Source organism: Mesoplodon mirus (assembly GCF_964341445.2).
Source record: "Mesoplodon mirus genome assembly, chromosome: 18".
Classification (NCBI taxonomy): Eukaryota; Metazoa; Chordata; class Mammalia; order Artiodactyla; family Ziphiidae; genus Mesoplodon; species Mesoplodon mirus.
The window spans coordinates 62,001,601-62,020,736 of NC_138994.1; the positions used below are offsets into that span (position 1 = coordinate 62,001,601).

General features: G+C 36.8%; 1 protein-coding gene across 10 annotated transcripts in view; it reads right to left on the bottom strand.

Annotated features, from left to right (window-relative positions):
- Positions 1–19,136, bottom strand: part of VMP1 (vacuole membrane protein 1) — a 129,289-nt gene that overhangs the window by 67,820 nt on the left and 42,333 nt on the right. The window contains exon 6 of one of the 10 annotated variants that reach the window (XM_082603217.1): positions 5,545–5,712. The exons of 8 other annotated variants lie outside the window; for them this stretch is intronic. In XM_082603217.1, the coding sequence (XP_082459343.1) occupies positions 5,545–5,712 (168 nt within the window). Of the gene's footprint in view, positions 1–3,883; positions 3,933–5,544; positions 5,713–19,136 lie in introns of those variants that run through there. One more of the 10 variants, XM_082603221.1, reaches the window with a different exon arrangement.

A 19,136-nucleotide genomic window follows, 5' to 3' on the forward strand; every position in this document is an offset into this window, starting at 1 on the left:
TATGACATAAATCACAGCAAGATCCTTTTTGACCCACCTCCTAGAGAAATGGAAATAAAAACAAAAATAAACAAATGGAACCTAATGAAACTTAAAAGCTTTTGCACAGCAAGGGAAAGCAAAAGCAAGACGAAAAGACAACCCTCAGAATGGGAGAAAATATTTGCAAATGAAGCAACTGACTAAGGATTAATCTCCAAAATTTACAAGCAGCTCATGCAACTCAATATCAAAAAAAACAAACAACCCAGTCCAAAAATGGGCAGAAGACCTAAATAGACATTTCTCCAAAGAAGATATATAGATTGCCAACAAACAGATGAAAGAATGCTCAACATCATTAATCATTAGAGAAATGCAAATCAAAACTACAATGAGGTATCATCTCACACTGGTCAGAAGGGCCATCATCAAAAAATCTACAAACAATAATTGCTGGAGAGGGTGTGGAGAAAAGGGAACCATCTTGCACTCTTGGTGGGAATGTGAACTGGTACAGCCACTATGGAGAACAGTATAGAGTTTCCTTAGAAAACTAAACATAGAACTACCATACGACCCAGCAATCCCACTACTGGGCATATACCCTGAGAAAACCATAATTCAAAAAGAGTCATGTGCCACAATGTTCATTGCAGCTCTATTTACAATAGCTAGGACATGGAAGCAACCTAAGTGTCCATCGACAGATGAATGGATAAAGAAGATGTGGTACATATATACAATGGAATATCACTCAGCCATAAAAAGGAATGAAACTGAGTTATTTGTAGTGAGGTGGATGGACCTACAGACTGTCATACAGAGTGAAGTAAGTCAGAAAGAGAAAAACAAATACCGTATGCTAACACATATATATGGAATCCAAAAAAAACAAAAAAGGTCAGAAGAACCTAGGGGCAAGATGGGAATAAAGATGCAGACCTACTAGAGAATGGACTTGAGGATACGGGGAAGGGGAAGGGGAAGCTGGGACAAAGTGAGAGAGTGGCATGGACATATATACACTACCAAACGTAAAATATATAGCTAGTGGGAAGCAGCCGCATAGCACAGGGAGATCAGCTCAGTGCTTTGTAACCATGTAGAGGGGTGGGATAGGGAGGGTGGGAAGGAGGGAGATGCAAGAGGGAAGAGATATGGGGACAGATGTATATGTATAACTGATTCACTTTGTTATGAAGCAGAAACTAACACACCATTGTAAAGCAATTATACTCTAATAAAGATGTTAAAAAAAAAAAAGGTGATGTTCTCTATCTGAAAGTCATCATACATGCTTCCTCTCCTCTGTCCTGCCACCATCCTGCCTCCTCACTGTACTCCTTATTATCCTCAGATATCCATTGAAACACTGCTATTTCAAGGAAATCTTCCCTGAATCACAGACTAGGAAAACATTTTTGTGTTATGCAATAAATTTCTCCTTCATAGCACTTATCTCAATTTGTTTAAATATTTATATATATAATTTTCGACAATACTTATATATACATTTTTTCATAATTATTTCCCTCACTAGAATGTAAAGCTCCATGAGGGTAGAGACTGTTAAGTTTTGCTCAGTCTGAATCTCCAATGCTTGGAGGCTTAATAACTATTATTGGAATTTATAACTGCAAAGAAAATTTGTGAAGCCTTACACTCACTAGTGATATAGTCAAATTGTGAAAGATGAAAAAGATACAAACTGAAAAAAGGTAACCTACTTATCAGCAACACCAAACAATTCATTTTAATGGGCTCCAAAGACTTACGTCAACAAGTTGAAACTGAGGTTGACCCTGATCTTTATCTTATAATTGGAGGTACTATGCATTTTACTGATTTTACTGATTTACTATATTTATAATGATAGTGAAGTCTGTAAAGATATTTTACTTTGCAAAGTACAAATTAGGTAAAAATTTTAAATAACATAACAGTTTTTAATCAAGCAAGACATTCCCCTGAAAAAAAAAAAATGGATGTGAACACAAATGTGATCAATTTTATGAAAGGGTAAAATATAAGAATCAAGGCCAATACACTCTAAATCAACATTTCTCAACTTTAGTAGTATTGACTTTTTTTTTTTTTTTTAACATTTATTTATTTATTTGGCTGCGCCAGGTCTTTAGTTGTGGTGTGCGGGATCTAGTTCCCAGACCAGGGATCGAACCCGGGCTCCCTGCATTGGGAACGCAGTGGAGTCTTAACTGCTGGACCACCAGGGAAGTCCCAGTATTGACTTTTTATGAGTGTATCCCAGTTAACCATTTATTTTTTTATTTTTTTTGCGGTACGCGGGCCTCTCACTGCTGTGGCCTCTCCCACTGCGGAGCACAGGCTCCAGACGCGCAGGCTCAGCGGCCATGGCTCACGGTCCTAGCTGCTCCACGGCATGCGGGATCTTCCCGGACCAGGGCACGAACCCGTGTCCCATGCATCGGCAGGCAGACTCTCAACCACTGCGCCACCAGGGAAGCCCCCAGTTAACCATTTTTAAATATAAGACTTAGTGGCATTAATTGTATTCACAATGTTGTGCAACCATCATCATTATATTTTTAATATTTTTCTTCACCCAAATGGAAACTGTATACGCATTAAGCATTAACTTCTCATTCCCCACAACCCTGGTAACCTCAAACCTACTTTTTGTCTCTATGAATTTGAATTGTCTAGATAGCTCACATAAGTGGAATCATACAATATCTGTCTTTCTATGTCTGGCTTATTTCATTTACCATAATGTTTTCTAGGTTCATCTATATTGCAGCATGTATAAGAACTTCATTCCTTTTTATGGCTGAATAGTACTCTATTATGTGTATATACTACTCTTTGTTTATCCATTTATCTGTTAAGAGACACTTGGATTGTTTCCACCTTTCTGATAATGTGAATAATGTTGCTGAACAATGAACTACAAGTTTCTGTGCATATTAGAGTCCCAGTTTTCAGTTCTTTTGGGTATTTATGTAGGAATGGAATTAGAGGAGGGTCACATAGTAAATCTATGCTTACATTTTTGAGAAACCACCAAACTCTTTTCCACAGCAGCTAAATCACTTCACATTTCCACCAGCAATCTATGAGGGTTCCAATTTCTCCACATCTTCACCAACACTTATTATTTTTCATTTTCTAAAAAAATAATAGCCATCCTAATCTGTGTGAAGAGGTATTTCCTTCTGGTTTGGATTTGCATTTCCCCAATGATTAATGATATTGAGAATCTTTCTGTGCACTTATTGGCCATTTGTATGTCTTCCTTGGAGAAATGTTTATTCAAATCCTTTGCCTATTTTTTTTTTTTTTTTTTCTTTTTGCGGTATGCGGGCCTCTCACTGTTGTGGCCTCCCCCGTTGCAGAGCACAGGCTCCGGATGCGCAGGCCCAGCGGCCATGGCTCACGGGCCCAGCCGCTCCGCGGCATATGGGATCCTCCCAGACCGGGGCACGAACCCGTATCCCCTGCATCGGCAGGCGGACTCTCAACCACTGCGCCACCAGGGAGGCCCCCTTTGCCTATTTTTAAATTGGGTTGTTTGTCTTTTTGTTGTTGAGTTGTGTAGTTCTTTAAACATACTGAATATTAAACCCTTATCTGATATATGACTTTTAAACATTTTCTCCCTTTTTGTGGGTTGTCTTTTAACTCTCTTGATAGTGTGTCCTTTGATGTACAAGAAGTTTTAATTTTAGCTAAGTTCAATTTATCTATTTTTTTCTTTTGTTGCCTCTGCTTTAGATGTCTTATTTAAGAACCACTGCCAAATCACCAGGCAGATTTGTTTCTATATTTTCTTCTAAGTGTCTTATAGTTTTTAACTCTTAAGTTTAGGTCTTTGATGAATTTTGAGTTAATTTTTACATATGGTGTAAGGTAAGGATCCAACCTCTCTCTTTTGCATGTGGATATTCAGTTTTCCCAGCACCCTCTGATGAAAGGACTGTAACAAAAGGAACCAATTTAAGCATAACTTGATATGTGCTACCTTTTTTACATAACAAAAGACAGTTTCAAAGAAGGGAATATGAAGAACAAACATTCAGACAATCAGTATTTATTGGTATTCTTGAACTATGAGCAAAGCCTAATGCTGATTGCTGTGAGTAATAAATTTAAGGTACAGTCTGAATTTTTTGAGGAGCTTAAAATTTATTTGGGGAAGTAAGCCACTACACCAGCCAATTTAACTAATTTGAGGCATGCATGGAGCCAGGCCAAATGAGTGCTTCAGACAGTATGCACTTCGGAAGAGGCAGTTATCACTGCCAGCTGGGATGAAAATTTTTCTTTGTTGGCATTAGTCTTAATCTAGCCACGTAAATCATTTTTGAAAGAACAAAAGAACAACAGAAAATTGAAGCCTATATACATACTCCTTTTCTAGCATGTTCTGAGTATCTAGTTATCTTATGAATAGCTTTTCATCAAAAGACAAATGTGTAAAGCAGAAACTAACACACCATTGTAAAGCAATTATACTCCAATAAAGATGTTAAACAAAAAAAGACTAATGTGGTAAAATTTATAATACATATGCAACTAGTATAATGAATTTGTTTCCAGCATTTATAAAAGAGTAACAGGAAATATGACAATTTTTCCTGTCTTTCACATCCAACCAATTCAATATATGGCATTTCCCTTTTAATTCTTTTAAAACACGACATAAACGCTTGAATGTGCTTGAAAACTCTGCCTCTTCTGTGGGCATTCTACCCACGTTCATTTTAATTAAGAGTTTTAAGTGATGTGCTCCACATTTTTCATTTTATGAGAAACTGTTAGGGGAAAAAAAGTTACAGGGAACAGAAAACTTAATGATTCCAAATGATGAATTAAAAAAGAATTCAAATGGTAGTCGGAAGTCTTTAGCAAATGAACTATTCTTCAATGATATACATGTGAATGAATTTAAGCATATAAAAAATGCTTTGTGTGGATATGCAGATTAAAATACATCTACCATTGATCATGTAGTCCAAAATGTCCCAAAATATATTAAGCAAGCCATAAAAAGAATAATTGGAACTTCTGAAAGTAAGGTCACCATATAGTCTGATACCTCCAATACAGTAAAGCTTAGTTTATTAAGAAATGTCTGACCTTACTTTAGTATTACAACAACTCAGAAAATGAAATGAGTCTTCTAAGAATAAACACAGAGAGTATTTAAATCTAGGAGAGAGACATATAATACTTACCTAATTTGGACTGATAATAACCATTTGCTATGTGTTTATCAAGTTTTATAAACGTTAGTAAAACTTTACAAAGTAGTATAGTTGCACCATCTATACTCCTTTTCCCTGCTATTGTCTACTTGGTATCAATGTTTCCTGGTACCTAAGGTTTCCTGCCTTCCTTCTGAATGTTATTCATGAACAGGAGAAGCTCTAAAGGTTTCTTTTACATGGAAGCTAGGTAGCTGGTAACTTTATGAATTAATTATCTACTGACTTGGTATATGTCTGGCTTCAATTTCAATAAGGTACAAAGAATCAAGACAGTGAGGTTAATTTTGGACAAATATGAAAACGGACATCTTACCCACATGCAGGCCTCAATCCTAACTTTTGAGATGATGCTCCATAAAGAAATGGTTCCTTCAGTGCCCTCTTCATCTGGACAAATAATCTGATCAGGATAGGGTGGTTCAGGGAAATTAACTGAATTGCATTCATAAGCAGCTAATGTAACTGAAGCTATATGTGGACCCTACAAAAAAATATGAGAAATCTCTGATGAGAAATATTAAAGAGAAAGCAATTATTAATAGACATGTTATTTTAATGGTACCTTAATCACTCTACATTAATAGAAAAATGTTAGCTTTTAAAGAACAAGAATCTACCTAACTAAATATTTCAAGATGCAACTGATAATTTGAAAAAATAATCCTTTCCAGAATCTCTTCATGGTTTGCTTTCTTAAAAACCAATTTCAAATTTACTGAGGTATAATTTACATATAGTAAGAGCCATTTTTTTAGGTCACTGGTTCAATAAGCTTTGACAATTATATTCAGTCGTATAACCATAACCTATCAAGATAGAGATACAGAATAGTCCTGTCACTGCAAAAAGTCCCCTTGTGTCCTTTTGTAGTCAATCTCCTTCCCCCAACACTAGAGCCTGGAAACCATATGATTTCTGTCTTGATTCTTATTTTATTTATCCACATATCTCATCTGTAAGAATGCCATCCCCTGTGATAAAAACCTCCTATGCCCCTATTCCTTTAGGCATAATTTGAGAATACTATATTTTGTCCTTACTTAAAAAACAGTTGATGCAGACATAGAAAACAAACTTATGGTTACCAAAGGGGACAGTGGGGGTGGGGGTGGGAAATTAGAAGTTTGGGATTAGCAGATACACACTACTACATATAAAACTGGTAACCAAGGACCTACTGTGTTGCACAGGGAACTCTACTAAGTATCTTGCAATGACCTAAAACGGAAGAGAATCTGAAAAAGTATACATACATATATATATATATATATATATATATATATATATATATATATATATATACACACACATACATATATAACTGAATCATTTTGCTATACACTTGAAACTAACACAACATTGTAAATTAACTATACTTCAAAAAAAATAGTTGATGAAGTAATTACCTCACTTATCTTTCCCACTGACATCCTAAAACAAAAATAAAACTGTGGAACGAGTATCAGTTAGTTTTTCTTTTAAATTAATTTTTTCTATGGAAGCTTTTGGGCTGCTTTGTACCTTTATTTTGAAATATTACAAATTAATAATAATCATATAGATTAAAATGAATTAACATTTAGAAGTGTGATAAAGGTTTAAACACAGTTGTTCCCAAATTAACATGTATGCCAAGACGAGGTGTCTGCATAAGAATCAACTATGGACTTTGCTAAAAATATAAATTTCAGGGTCCCCTAAGCATAAGTTGATTCAGTAGGTGGACACGGGAACCTGTATGTTTTATTTTACTTTATTTTTTTTTTAAGATTTATTTATTATTTGTTTTATTTTAGGCTGCATCGAGTCTTAGTTGCGGCACGCAGGATCTTCGTTGAGGCATGCAGGATCTTTCAGGATCTTTCGTTGTGGCACGCAGGCTTCTCTAGTTGTGGCGCGCAGGCTTCAGGGTGCCTGGGCTCTGTAGTTGTGGCACGCGGGCTCCAGAGCATGTGGGCTCTGTAGTTTGCGGGCACACAGGCTCTCTAGTTGAGGCATGCGAGCTTTAGTAGTTGTGGCGTGCAGACTTAGTTGCCCTGAAGCATGTGGAAGCCCAGTTCCCTGACCAGGGATCAAACCTGCATCCCTGCATTTTAAGGCGGATTCTTTACCACTGGACCACCAGGGAATTCCCAACCTGTATGTTTTATGTATTTATTTATTTTAACTAACTGATTTTTAAAAAAATTTATTTATTTTTATTTTTGGTTGCATTGGGTCTTTGTTGCTGAGTACAGGCTTTCTCTAGTAGCGGCGAGCAGGGGCTACTCTTCGTTGTGGAGTGCGGACTTCTCATTGAGGTGGCTTGTCTTGTTGTGGAGCATGGGCTCTAGGCACGCAGGCTTCAGTAGTTGCAGCACGTGGGCTTGTGGGCTCTAGAGCACAGGCTCAGTAGTTGTGGCACATGGGCTTAGTTGCTCTGCAGCACGTGGGATCTTCCCAGACCAGGGCTCGAACCTGTGTCCCCTGCATTGGCAGACAGATTCTTAACCACTGTGCCACCAGGGAAGCCCCCCAACCTGTATGTTTTAAACAAGCTCCTTTAGAGTTTCAAATAGGTTAGGTTCTAATAGGCTATTAGGTGTCAGAAAATAAGCGAACTCAGGCAAGTCACTTAACCTTTCTGGACCTCAAGCTACTCTTCTGTAAGGCTAAAGAATTAGATTCATCTTATGTTTTTATCTAGCTCCAAAATTCAAAAACCCCTAACATAATCAAGATGTCAATAAAATCTATTGCTAATTTCCAAAGTTCTCATGAAGTGTAAGCTCTAGAAGTTGGATATTCTTAACATGTTACTGTAACACACATATAAAGTACTAGGCTTAGAACAGTGTTGGGCATATAATAAGCCCTCAAAAAGTATTAGCCATTAGCTGTTATGAACAAAAGTACTGTATCTGTAGAATAAAATTATATACACACACACATACATATGTATGTATATATAGATACACATACAGTAAGTGATCTTTGGATATAAGAAAGTCTTTTTTTTTTTTTTTTTTTTTTGCGGTATGCGGGCCTCTCACTGTTGTGGTCTCTCCCGTTGCGGAGCACAGGCTCCGGACGTGCAGGCTCAGCGGCCACAGCTCACGGGCCCAGCCGCTCCGCGGCATGTGGGATCTGTGGGATCTTCCCGGACTGGGGCACGAACCCGTGTCCCCTGCATTGGCAGGCGGACTCTCAACGACTGCGCCACCAGGGAAGCCCATAAGAAGGTCTTTTTAAACCACATGGTGAAAGAATTTGTGGCTCAAAGACAAAGTGCATAAGATGTAGTGATGGAAATAAAACATTAAAGAACTCCTACTGCTATCTAGATAAAAGGTGACATTAAACAAATTTTTCTGTTGCATGTTAATACGAAAAAGAAAGACATTCATAAATCTAAGCTACATTTCTCCGTAAATACAGTTGCATTTTGTGTTCAAATAAAAATCTAAAAAATGAAATCCTACACTAAGCACTGACTCAATTAACTATAACGTTTTCTTCTGGACCAAAAAAAAAAAAAACAAAAAAAAACTATGTGAATTTTTAGTCTGTTCATCTTTTGCTTGAATTTTAATTCACAGAAATCAATAAATAGTGATAATAAGTTTAAAAAATGATTATAGAATCTCTAAAAAAGGAACTTCTTTTTTTGAAAAGTTGTGATTAACCATGAAATCTACAACTGTTTCTTTGAATATTATGTGCACAAGAGATTTCAGTTAAAGAATAAAGAATTATTTTGTGATCCTGCACACACACACACACACACACACACACACAAACCAAGTTTAAAGTTTGTAGAATTCAGAGTAACTAAATAATTAGTGGAAAATTTCTCACTGTACACCTACTTATAGCTAACATCAGATGCAATTAAAAAAAAGGAGGGGGGGACTTCCCTGGCAGCCAGTGGTAAAGAATCTGCCTTCCAATGCAGGGGATACGGGTTCGATCTCTGGTCAGGGAACTAAGATCCCACATGCTGCAGAGCAACTAAGCCCACACACCACAACTACTGAGCTTGTGTGCCTCAATGAGAGAGTCCACCTGCCACAAAATTACAGCGCTCATGTGCTCTGAAGCCTGCGCGCCACAACTACAGAGCCCACATGCCCTGGAGCCCGTGTGCCACAACTAGAGAGAAGCCCACATGCCGCAACGAAAGATCCCGTGTGCCTCAATGAAGATCCTGCATGCCACAACTAAGACCCATCACAACCAAAAAAAATAAAGAAAATAAACAAATTTTTTAAATAAACCCCTGTAACTTCCACATTTACTGTTTGAAAACACAAAAGAGAAATGTGATACTACTAGGCAAAACAAAAGAAATTCAAGAGTCTGTCCATGATATCCCTACAACTGTCCTCTAGAAATGAACCCTAGGTGAACAAAAATTGAACCATCCTAGACACTAAAATAAGATTTCTGGGATTATATAGGAAGGAAAAACCTACATTTCTATTCCAGAAACAAAAATAAAATATGCACCCCAACAGATTAAACAGGTTATCCAACAAGATAAAAGACTGATTCATAGTTTTAATTTTAAATGTTCTAAAAAGGGAAATTTTCAGCAATCTGATGAGAATATTTTCCCTAAAGAAAGGATGGTTCACACAGTTAAACTGATATATACTTTTCATAACCACACTAATAGGTCATGATTACTTAGCCTTAGAGGCAGATGTGGTGGTTCCCAGACAAAATGAACATGAATAACTCAGCTTCTTGTCCTTTGTTCATTCTCAAGAGCCCATTTAACCTGTACCTTGACATTTTAGTTTAGACTGTGTTAACTGATAGGAAACCTCACAAGTTCTTTTCAACATTATAGGTTAATGGTTCCTAAATATAACAGAATTGACTGAGATAAATATTAGTTTACATGAAAAATCCAAACACAAAAACTAAAAAACAATCATTTTGATTAAGAGAATTTTAAAAGTTACACATATTCAAACTACCTTTTAAGTCTGTTTTCTAAAACCTACAATTCCTACTACAATGTATCAAGTATGAAAGAATCACATTTAAACCATACTAAATGAAGAAATGAGGGATAAAGACACACAGCTACAGTATAAGCTGCAAAGTCTACCTGGAAAGATCCACTATAAAACATAAAAAGAACACAGTGTACTGAGCAGGCCGTTCCAGCTCTCATGGGAGTATGCAAGTATTGATATGTATGGGCTAGAGAGTCTGGCCTGTGGCTGAGGGCTTTCTGCCTCATATCATGAAGTGACTGGTAGATGTACACTCCTACACTAAACAACTGGAAAACTAAACAGAATACGTGGAACAATTTTTTTCAGACACTGTACCACAGGCTGTACCACAGTATAATACTTCTGACTGCTGAGAGAAGGGATACAAATGAGAAGCCTTGTGATGACTCTGGCTTTCCACTTGTAGACATTCTGTGTCTGCAGTAAAACCCATAGTCCAAAGACAAAGACCCTAAGCAAAGCATGGTGGTCTTGCTGCATTGAGAAGAAAATCTGAGTTCAGGGGGGCTGGGTGGTTGAAATCTGTGGCGTAGAATACTAGTGAAGAGAAATCTATGCAGAGAAAGGACTCTACATGTGTGCATGGGGGTCCCCTTGAGACTCTGGCACACAAAGCTCCACTGCATGCTATGATGAGATTTCATAAGGCCAGGCAAAGTACAATTAGTGAGAAAAGAACAATAGGGGGTTGTAAGCTGAACAATTCCTAGACTTCACACGGCGCTGGGAAACACCTGAACTTCATCTAGCTAGAGTGGAGAGACTCAACATTCAGGGAAGACCTTGGAAAGAGCCTACAGTAAAAGCTACTCTAGACAGACCATAATAGGGTTTCTTAAAAAGCCTTAAATAGATCAAGTTGACCCACTGGTACCGCCCCCAAAACAAAAAATTGACACTCTGTAAAAGAAGGTAACAAAATCCATACAATCAGCAACTTAATACCACATTCAGCATCCAATAAGAAATAACTAGATATGATGTGAAGCAGTCTGGAAAATATGACACATAACCTGAAGAAACATTAATCAATAGAAACAGACTCAGAAATGTCAGAGATTATGGAATTAGCAGACAAGGACTTAAAAACAGTGAATATAAATATGTTCAAAGATTTAAAGTAACAATTGCCAAACTTCAGCCCAGGGGCCAAATTCATCCCACCACCAGTTTTATAAATAAAGTTTCAAAGGATGCAGCCATGTATATTCATTTACATATCATCTCTGGCTAGTTCTGTGCTATAATGGCAAAACTGAGTAGCTCTGACAGAGACTCTATGGCCTATGAAGTCTAAAACACTTATTATATGGCCCTTTACAAAATAGTTTGCTGATCCCTGATTTAAAGGAAAAGATAAACACAATGAGGGAAGAAATATAAAGTATAAAAAGAAAACAAAATGGGCTTCCCTGGTGGTGCAGTGGTTAAGAATCCACCTGCCAATTCAAGGGACACAGGTTCGAGCCCTGGTCTGGGAAGATCCCACATGCCGCAGATCAACTAGGCCTGTGTGCCACAACTGCTGAGTGTACGCTCTAGAGCCCATGAGCCACAACTACAGAAGCCCGTGTGCCTAGAGCCCATGCTCTGCGACAGGAGAGGCCACCGCAGTGACAAGCCCGTGCACCACAAGAAAGAGTGGCCCCTGCTCGTCACAACTAGAGAAAGCCCATGCGCAGCAACGAAGACCCAAAACAGCCAAAAATAAAAAAAAAAAAAAAAAAAAAGAACAGCGGATGTAGAGGGTGTATTGGATTCAGTCCACTGAATAAAGCTAGTTTAAAAAAAAATATATATATATATATATAAAGTATAAAAAAAACAAAATGGAACTTATAGAGCTGAAAATATAATATACGAATAGGAAAATTCATTGGATAATCAACAGATTAAATGCCACAGCAGAAAATATTAGAGAACTTGAAGACAAGGCAATAGAAAGTATTTGAACTAAAGGACACAGAGAGTAAAGGCTATGGAAGAAATGAACCTCAGTAACCTGTGGAATAATACCAAACAGTCTAATATACATGTAACTGGAACCCCAGAAAGAGAGGGTGAAGTGTGTGTGTGTGTGTGTGCGCACACACACACATTGGGGAAGGGATGGCCAAGTATTTTCAAGATTTGATGTAAAATATCAATCCATCAACTCACAGATTTAAGAAATTCAACAAACCTAAGTCAAGATCAACATAAAGAAAATAAAACACGTAATCAAATTGTTGAGAATCACCATAATCACATCATAATCAAATTCTATAATTCAGCAATATCAAGAAAGTCTTAAAAGCAATCCGAGGGGATAAAAACACATTACAGGCATACCTCACTTTAATGCACTTTGCAGACATTGTGATTTTTACACATTAAAAGTTTTGGCAATCCCGCATCAAGCAAGTCTATTGGTACCATTTTTCCAACAGCATTATTTTTAAATTAAGGTACATATATTGTTTTTTAGACACTTAATAGAGTACATGATATTATAAACATAACTTTTGGATGCACTGGGAAACCAAAAAATTCGTGTGACTTGCTATATATCAGCATATTCGTTTTATTGCAGTGGTCTAGAACCAAACCCACAATATGTCCAAGTTGTGACTGAGTCATCTACAGGGAAATACAGATAGGACTTCTCATCAGAAACAGACCAAAAGACAATAGAATTACTTCTCTAAAGTGCTGAAAGGAAAAAACAAAATCTGTGTATCTAGAATTCAGGGAAAATATATTCCAAAAATAAAGATGAAATAATAACATTTTCAGACAAACAAAAGCCAAAAGAATTTGTTCCAGGAGATAAATGTTAAAGGAAGTTCTCAGATAGAAGAAAAGTGATACCAGATGGAAACTTTAATGTACATAAAAGACTGAAGAGCACTGGAAATAGAGAATACCTTTTTTCCTCATTTTAAAATCTCTTAAAGAAATAACTAGTTGCTTAAAGCAAAAGCTATGACATATGTAGAAGTAAAATACATGACAACAAGAGCATAAAGTATGGGAGGGAGAAAATGGAGTATAATACTGTAATGTGGTTGCATTATATTTACCAAAAAAAAAAAAAGTTCAATTCAAAAGAAGGCAGGAAAAGAATAAAAAATAGGGGGGACCAACAGTTTGAGGACAGACTTAAACCCAACCATACTGACAACGACATTAATTGCAAATGGGCCAAACATACAAATGAAAAGGCAGAGAGTGTCACACTGAATTAAAGAGCAAGACCTCAGTACATGCTGTCCATAAAACGCCCATTTTAAATATCCAGATCCAAAAGTAAAGGTAAAGGGATGAAAAGAGATAAACCATGTAAACATAATCATACAAAAGACAGAGTATTCTACATTAATACCAGATTAAGTAGATTTCAGGAGAGGGCATATTACTAGAGATGAAAAAGGACATTTCATAATGATAAAAGGGCTAATTCTCAGGAAGACAGAATAATCCTAAATGTGCAGGCACCTAATAATAGAATATCAAAATACATAAAGCAAAAACTAATAGAACTAAAAGGAGAAATAAACAAATCCACAGTTAGAGTTGAAATTTCAACACACTTCTCTTTTTAGTTGATAGAATAAGTAGACTGAAAACCAGTATGGATATAGAACACTTGAACAATATGGAACACTACACCCCAAAATAGCCAAATACATATTCTTTTCAAGTATACATGAAATCCAATCACCAAGATAGACCATATACTGTGGTATAAAACAAATCTCAGCACATTGAAAAGAATGTGCCATGTGGCAAGGTAAGTAAAGATCAATACGAGGAGTACTTCTTAAGGAAAAGTAGCAAATGATAGTCCTCAAAGGTTAATTCTTCTATTTAAGGACAGTGTCCTTTAATCTATATAGTGGTAATCAAAGGAAGTTAAACAGCTATATACAGCCCGGGTTGTTATTCCCCAGCACAGGAAGCTCTATAAATTTCCTAGTTACCAACCAGGTCATAAGTAACATTCACTAACTGCCCCTGAGAGTTCCTAATTACGGCCAGTGGAAGTTCCCTTTAATGATACGAAGGTCAAATTTTATGACTGTGATGAAAAGTTACACTCTCATCAGTGACAGGTTTTTAGGGTCCTTTTTTGGGGTGGGTGGGTACTTCAGTATACTCATGCTAAGTGAAGTCAACTCAACAAGATAGTTCAGCTATTTGTGACATATCAAACATCTGGTTTTGCTTCAGTTCAAAGCCTCATATATCTTAGTCTCATGAGCCGCATTACACTATATTTTCCAAAGTTTTGATAATGGAATAATTTTGCTTTGTCCAGGATAAAAGATGTAGTGCTTGGCCAGGCAAGAAGATGTCTGGGTGAGAGCAAAACCATAGTTAGATCAGGGGGTAGGATTTCTAATAAGAGCAGATATAGGTATTTGTGGAAAAGTATTTTAACTTAAGACATTCTTTTAAGATAAATTTTAAATGTTACACTTCTAAAATTTACATTCATTCAGGAATAGTAAATATCCTACTAGCTCTGTCAAATTAAGAGAAATTTAGAATTAAAAAAAATTATCCTAGAGGTAAAATTATCATTCCTGAAATTATAACACACAAAAATATCTTAATCCGGTAGAGAAGAGAAGTTCTAAGTCGTGCCCTGATAATAATGTACTACCTATGTAAGCCCTGAGAAAGCAGTCCTGGTGCCACAAATACAAATTAGGGTCTTTGTAAGAAAGGTGTGGGACAGTCACACCTTAAAACCTGAAAAAAAAGCATATTAGTAAATGACAAACTAGTCTGTGTATTGCTACTTCATTTAAGGAAAAGTGTTTTCTGGATTTTTAACTTTATTGTTCAGTTCATTTGGGGGCCCTTTCTTCCAGAGACATTTTTTAAAAAGTGAAAACCTAAAATGATCATATTAGTTAATTATGAGCCTAATTTAGCCAAGCCTTTTTACCAACCAAGATGCAGAATATGATGTCACATTAAGAGCACAGTATGTGTACGTATGAGGGTTTGTTTTTTTTTTTTTGGCAGCGCCCTGCAGCGTGTGGGATCTTAGTTCCCCTGACCAGGGATCGAATCTGTGTCCCCTGCATTGGAAGTGCAGAATCTTAACCACTGGACCGCCAGGGAAGTCCCTGCATGAGGTTTTTAAGGAAGATGAGCAGACAGACAGACAGACATTCTTCCACTCTAGGCAGTTCCCTCAGAACCGATAAAACATTCCTAAAGACTGGAGTTGTTTGCACATCTGTAATGTCAGTTCATAGCCTAATTCATCATCCACACACAGAAGTCAACTGAGATCCCAAAGGCAAAATTCCCAATTAGTTTTGTCTGGAAAGTTCAGGACAAAGGTAATAAAATCAAGAATCCTCTGCTGAGTCACTGGGAAAACATTTGTTTGCCACACTCCTTCACTGAGGAACAAAAGGAGTCAGTGGTTAGTCTGGAATGTGATTCATTAGGAATATCTGGGTGATAAATAAATGAAAGGAGATGACAGATGGTTGTCTGTATGACTTGCAAAACCTTTGTTTCCTTTAAGTCCAACTTTTAGGGGAGTTTAGAAATGCTTTTACGAACAGGAATTGTACGCTTCAAATTCTTTTAATCATTGCTCTTCTCATCGCAGTCAGAAAACAACTTACCTAAGGTTATGGTATACAATAAATAATTCTAGAAGGCTAGAGGATAAAACTGTTGATTCCAAATGGGCACTGAGAAGTTTAACTAGTGTTTATATTCTTTTTGTGAAGAAGGTCCCGAGTTCACAGATTTAAGCCCCTGGTCCCTCCCTATAAAATGCAGTATAATATGTAAAAAAGCAGGAATTTGGCCATTAGTTAATGTGGAGTTTAGTTTTCTAAACCTGTTAGTAACTTACTAGATGTAATCAGACTTCTATCTCACATTCCTCATTTGATGAAAAGCCTGGAAATAATAATGATAATAACGCCTGCACAACCTAGGTAACACGGCAGTGTATGAGATTATGTAGTAAAAGTGTTACGATAAGCATAAAATAACCAAAACAAAAAATGTGTAAACTCTATAGTCCATGCTTCAGGTTATAAGGACCTATTTTTAAAGTCATTTTTATTATATTCAATGAATCCATAAATAAAGACATATTTCACTTTTCTTCTCTAAGCCTGAGCAATTTTGATCATAAAGTTGGTTTAAGTGTTTAGGAGGAATGGACCACATATTTATAAAGAGAGCTTTTAAAAAGGTTATAAATTGTTTAAAATATATACCCAACAGAACAGATTTCAGCAAAACTGAATCTTCTTAGTTTTCATTTAAACACACATTAATAAATAGTGACTTAAGGGCAGGAAGTCAGTCAGTCTGTGCATACCCTTCTCTTTGGTGAAAACCCAGCCCTATGTCCTGGAGACCCTGGTTTCTACTTTTGATGTGGTGATGCTCTTAAGAGTTAATACATGAGTCATTCCTTGGGGAAACACAGGGAGAATAGCTGATCATGCCCTCATCAAAAAAAGGCAAACAGTTCTTTTCTAAGAAGGGCCTGTTGGTCTTCCCGCAAGAACCCTGAGTCACTGCATGCTTATAGCCAGAGTCATTATACCTATACAGAGCAATATTAAGTCACACTAGAACCTTACTTTTGGCAATTTCTTCTCTTTTTTTTGTCTTATCGAGGGGTAGACACGTAAGCTGTGGAGCAACAATCAGAAGTCAAGCAGGAAAAATAGTGAACAGGTTGGTTAACAATTTTTATTTTTTATTTTTTATTTTTTCTTTTGTTTTTTTTTTTTTTTGGCTAACAATTTTTAAAAGAATTATTCCACCTCATGGCATTAAACAGTTACTACAGTAGTTCTCTTACTGAAACTGCTTCGCTATTTCACTTCAACCTATGTCCATGCAGTTTTCCAAATAACACTTACTTTAGGCAATAAATAGCCAAGAGTCAAAAAGTGTAAGAAACAGCTTTATATATATAAAACAGTACTATAAAGTATTATATACATACTATAAAGTACTTGTTCACTAAAGGAAACAGGGTGCTATAGACAGAGATGTTCTATAAACATTTGATAGTAATCAAGATGTTGGATTTTTTTTAATGTACAATTTTTACCCCATTTTAGTGATGAAATGATCCTAAACGTTAAGGCAGAAAGAGACCTCTGAGTCTTACACAGGGGCAAATATCTCACAATTAACTTTCCCTGTACTTATTTTATAACAAAGAGCCAAACATTTTTTTTCCAAAGTTTTTTTCTATTAAAATGGTCATTTTGGGGGACTTCCCTGGTGGCGCAATGGTGAAGAATCCTCCTGCCAATGCAGGGGACATGGGTTCGATCCCTGATCCAGGAAGATCCCACATGCTGCGGAGCAACTAAGCTGGTGCACCACAACTACTGAGCCCGCGAGCCACAACTACTGAGCCCGTGTGCCACAACTACTGAAGCCCGCATGCCTAGAGCCTGTGCTCTGCAACAAGAGAAGCCACTGCAGTGAGAAGCCCGCGCACTGCAACGAAGACTAGCCCCCTCTCTCCGCCACTAGAGAAAGCCTGCGTGCAGGAACAAAGACCCAACACAGCCAAAAATAAATAAATAAAATATTTTAAAAAGGTCATTTTTTTGTTTTTGTTTTTAAGTAGAATTCTTTATTCATTTATATCTTATTTTTACACCTGATAACGGCATTCTGAACTTACAGTTTTATGGCCATGGTTTCTCATGGTACTTAAAACACTCTTGACATCTACTAACTTAATTCCAGTGAATTTAAACTACCAATTTTTATCTATAAAACTATATTCTTAATTTAAAATCGTCATATTAAACAAATGACTCATAAATACCATTCAGATAATAATGTCTTGATGTTATATCTTCTTATAAACCTTGATCTACTCTACAATGTAACTGAATTGTTCCTAAACTTTTCTACATACCAACTGCCATCTAGATAGGGCAGTTCTAATGTGAAAATCCCTACCAGGGCTTCCCTGGTGGTGCAGTGGTTGAGAATCTGCCTGCTAACGCAGGGGACACGGGTTTGAGCCCTGGTCTGCGAGGATCCCACATTCCGCAGAGCAACTGGGCCCGTGAACCACAACTACTGAGCCTGTGCGTCTGGAGCCTGTGCTCCGCAACAAGAGAGGCCACGATAATGAGAGGCCCGCGTACCACGATGAAGAGTGGCCCCCGCTTGCTGCAACTAGAGAAAGCCCTTGCACAGAAACGAAGAGCCAAAAATAAATAAAAATTAAAAAAAAAAAGAAAACCCCTACCATTTTGATCCCCAAAGGTGAGAGAATTCAGTGGTTAAAATACATGACAAAGAGAAAAATTATCTGCAAAATATATTCAGCCTTCTATTTATAGCTCAATATTTGAGTGCCTTTAACATTTTTTAATGATTGTTGATAGTTTTTGTTCTCAGAGTTCTTTGTCTAAGAGCTGGGCTTATTCTGAAAGGAATATAGGGCTTGGGAAGCCTTTCTCCGGGAAACTCCTCCACCTAGTGTCAAAAACTGTTCATGTATCACATTATTTGTAAATTCCTGCCGAAGGACTCATTTCCTTTGTTACTGTTAAATAGAACAGACTTTATAATCATTAATGGCACGCAGTTTACAAATGGCTCTTAAATCATCTGCTTGTCTTATAACTTGAGGAATAATAATGTGAATGCATATAAGGAGCATGTCTGAGATATATTTCTCATTATGAAGTACCAAAGTTCTTGTTTTTGTTAAACTGGTTTTTTACCAGGTTATTATTATGAATATATTATGAATCATATATTCTAGTAATGGGAAATAATTTTAAGGTGGCTACTGAAATGACCCTATCACTTCTCCTAATTGTTTGTATTAATCTAAATGTAATCCACAAATTATTTATTTCTCTAAATAAGTGCTGTG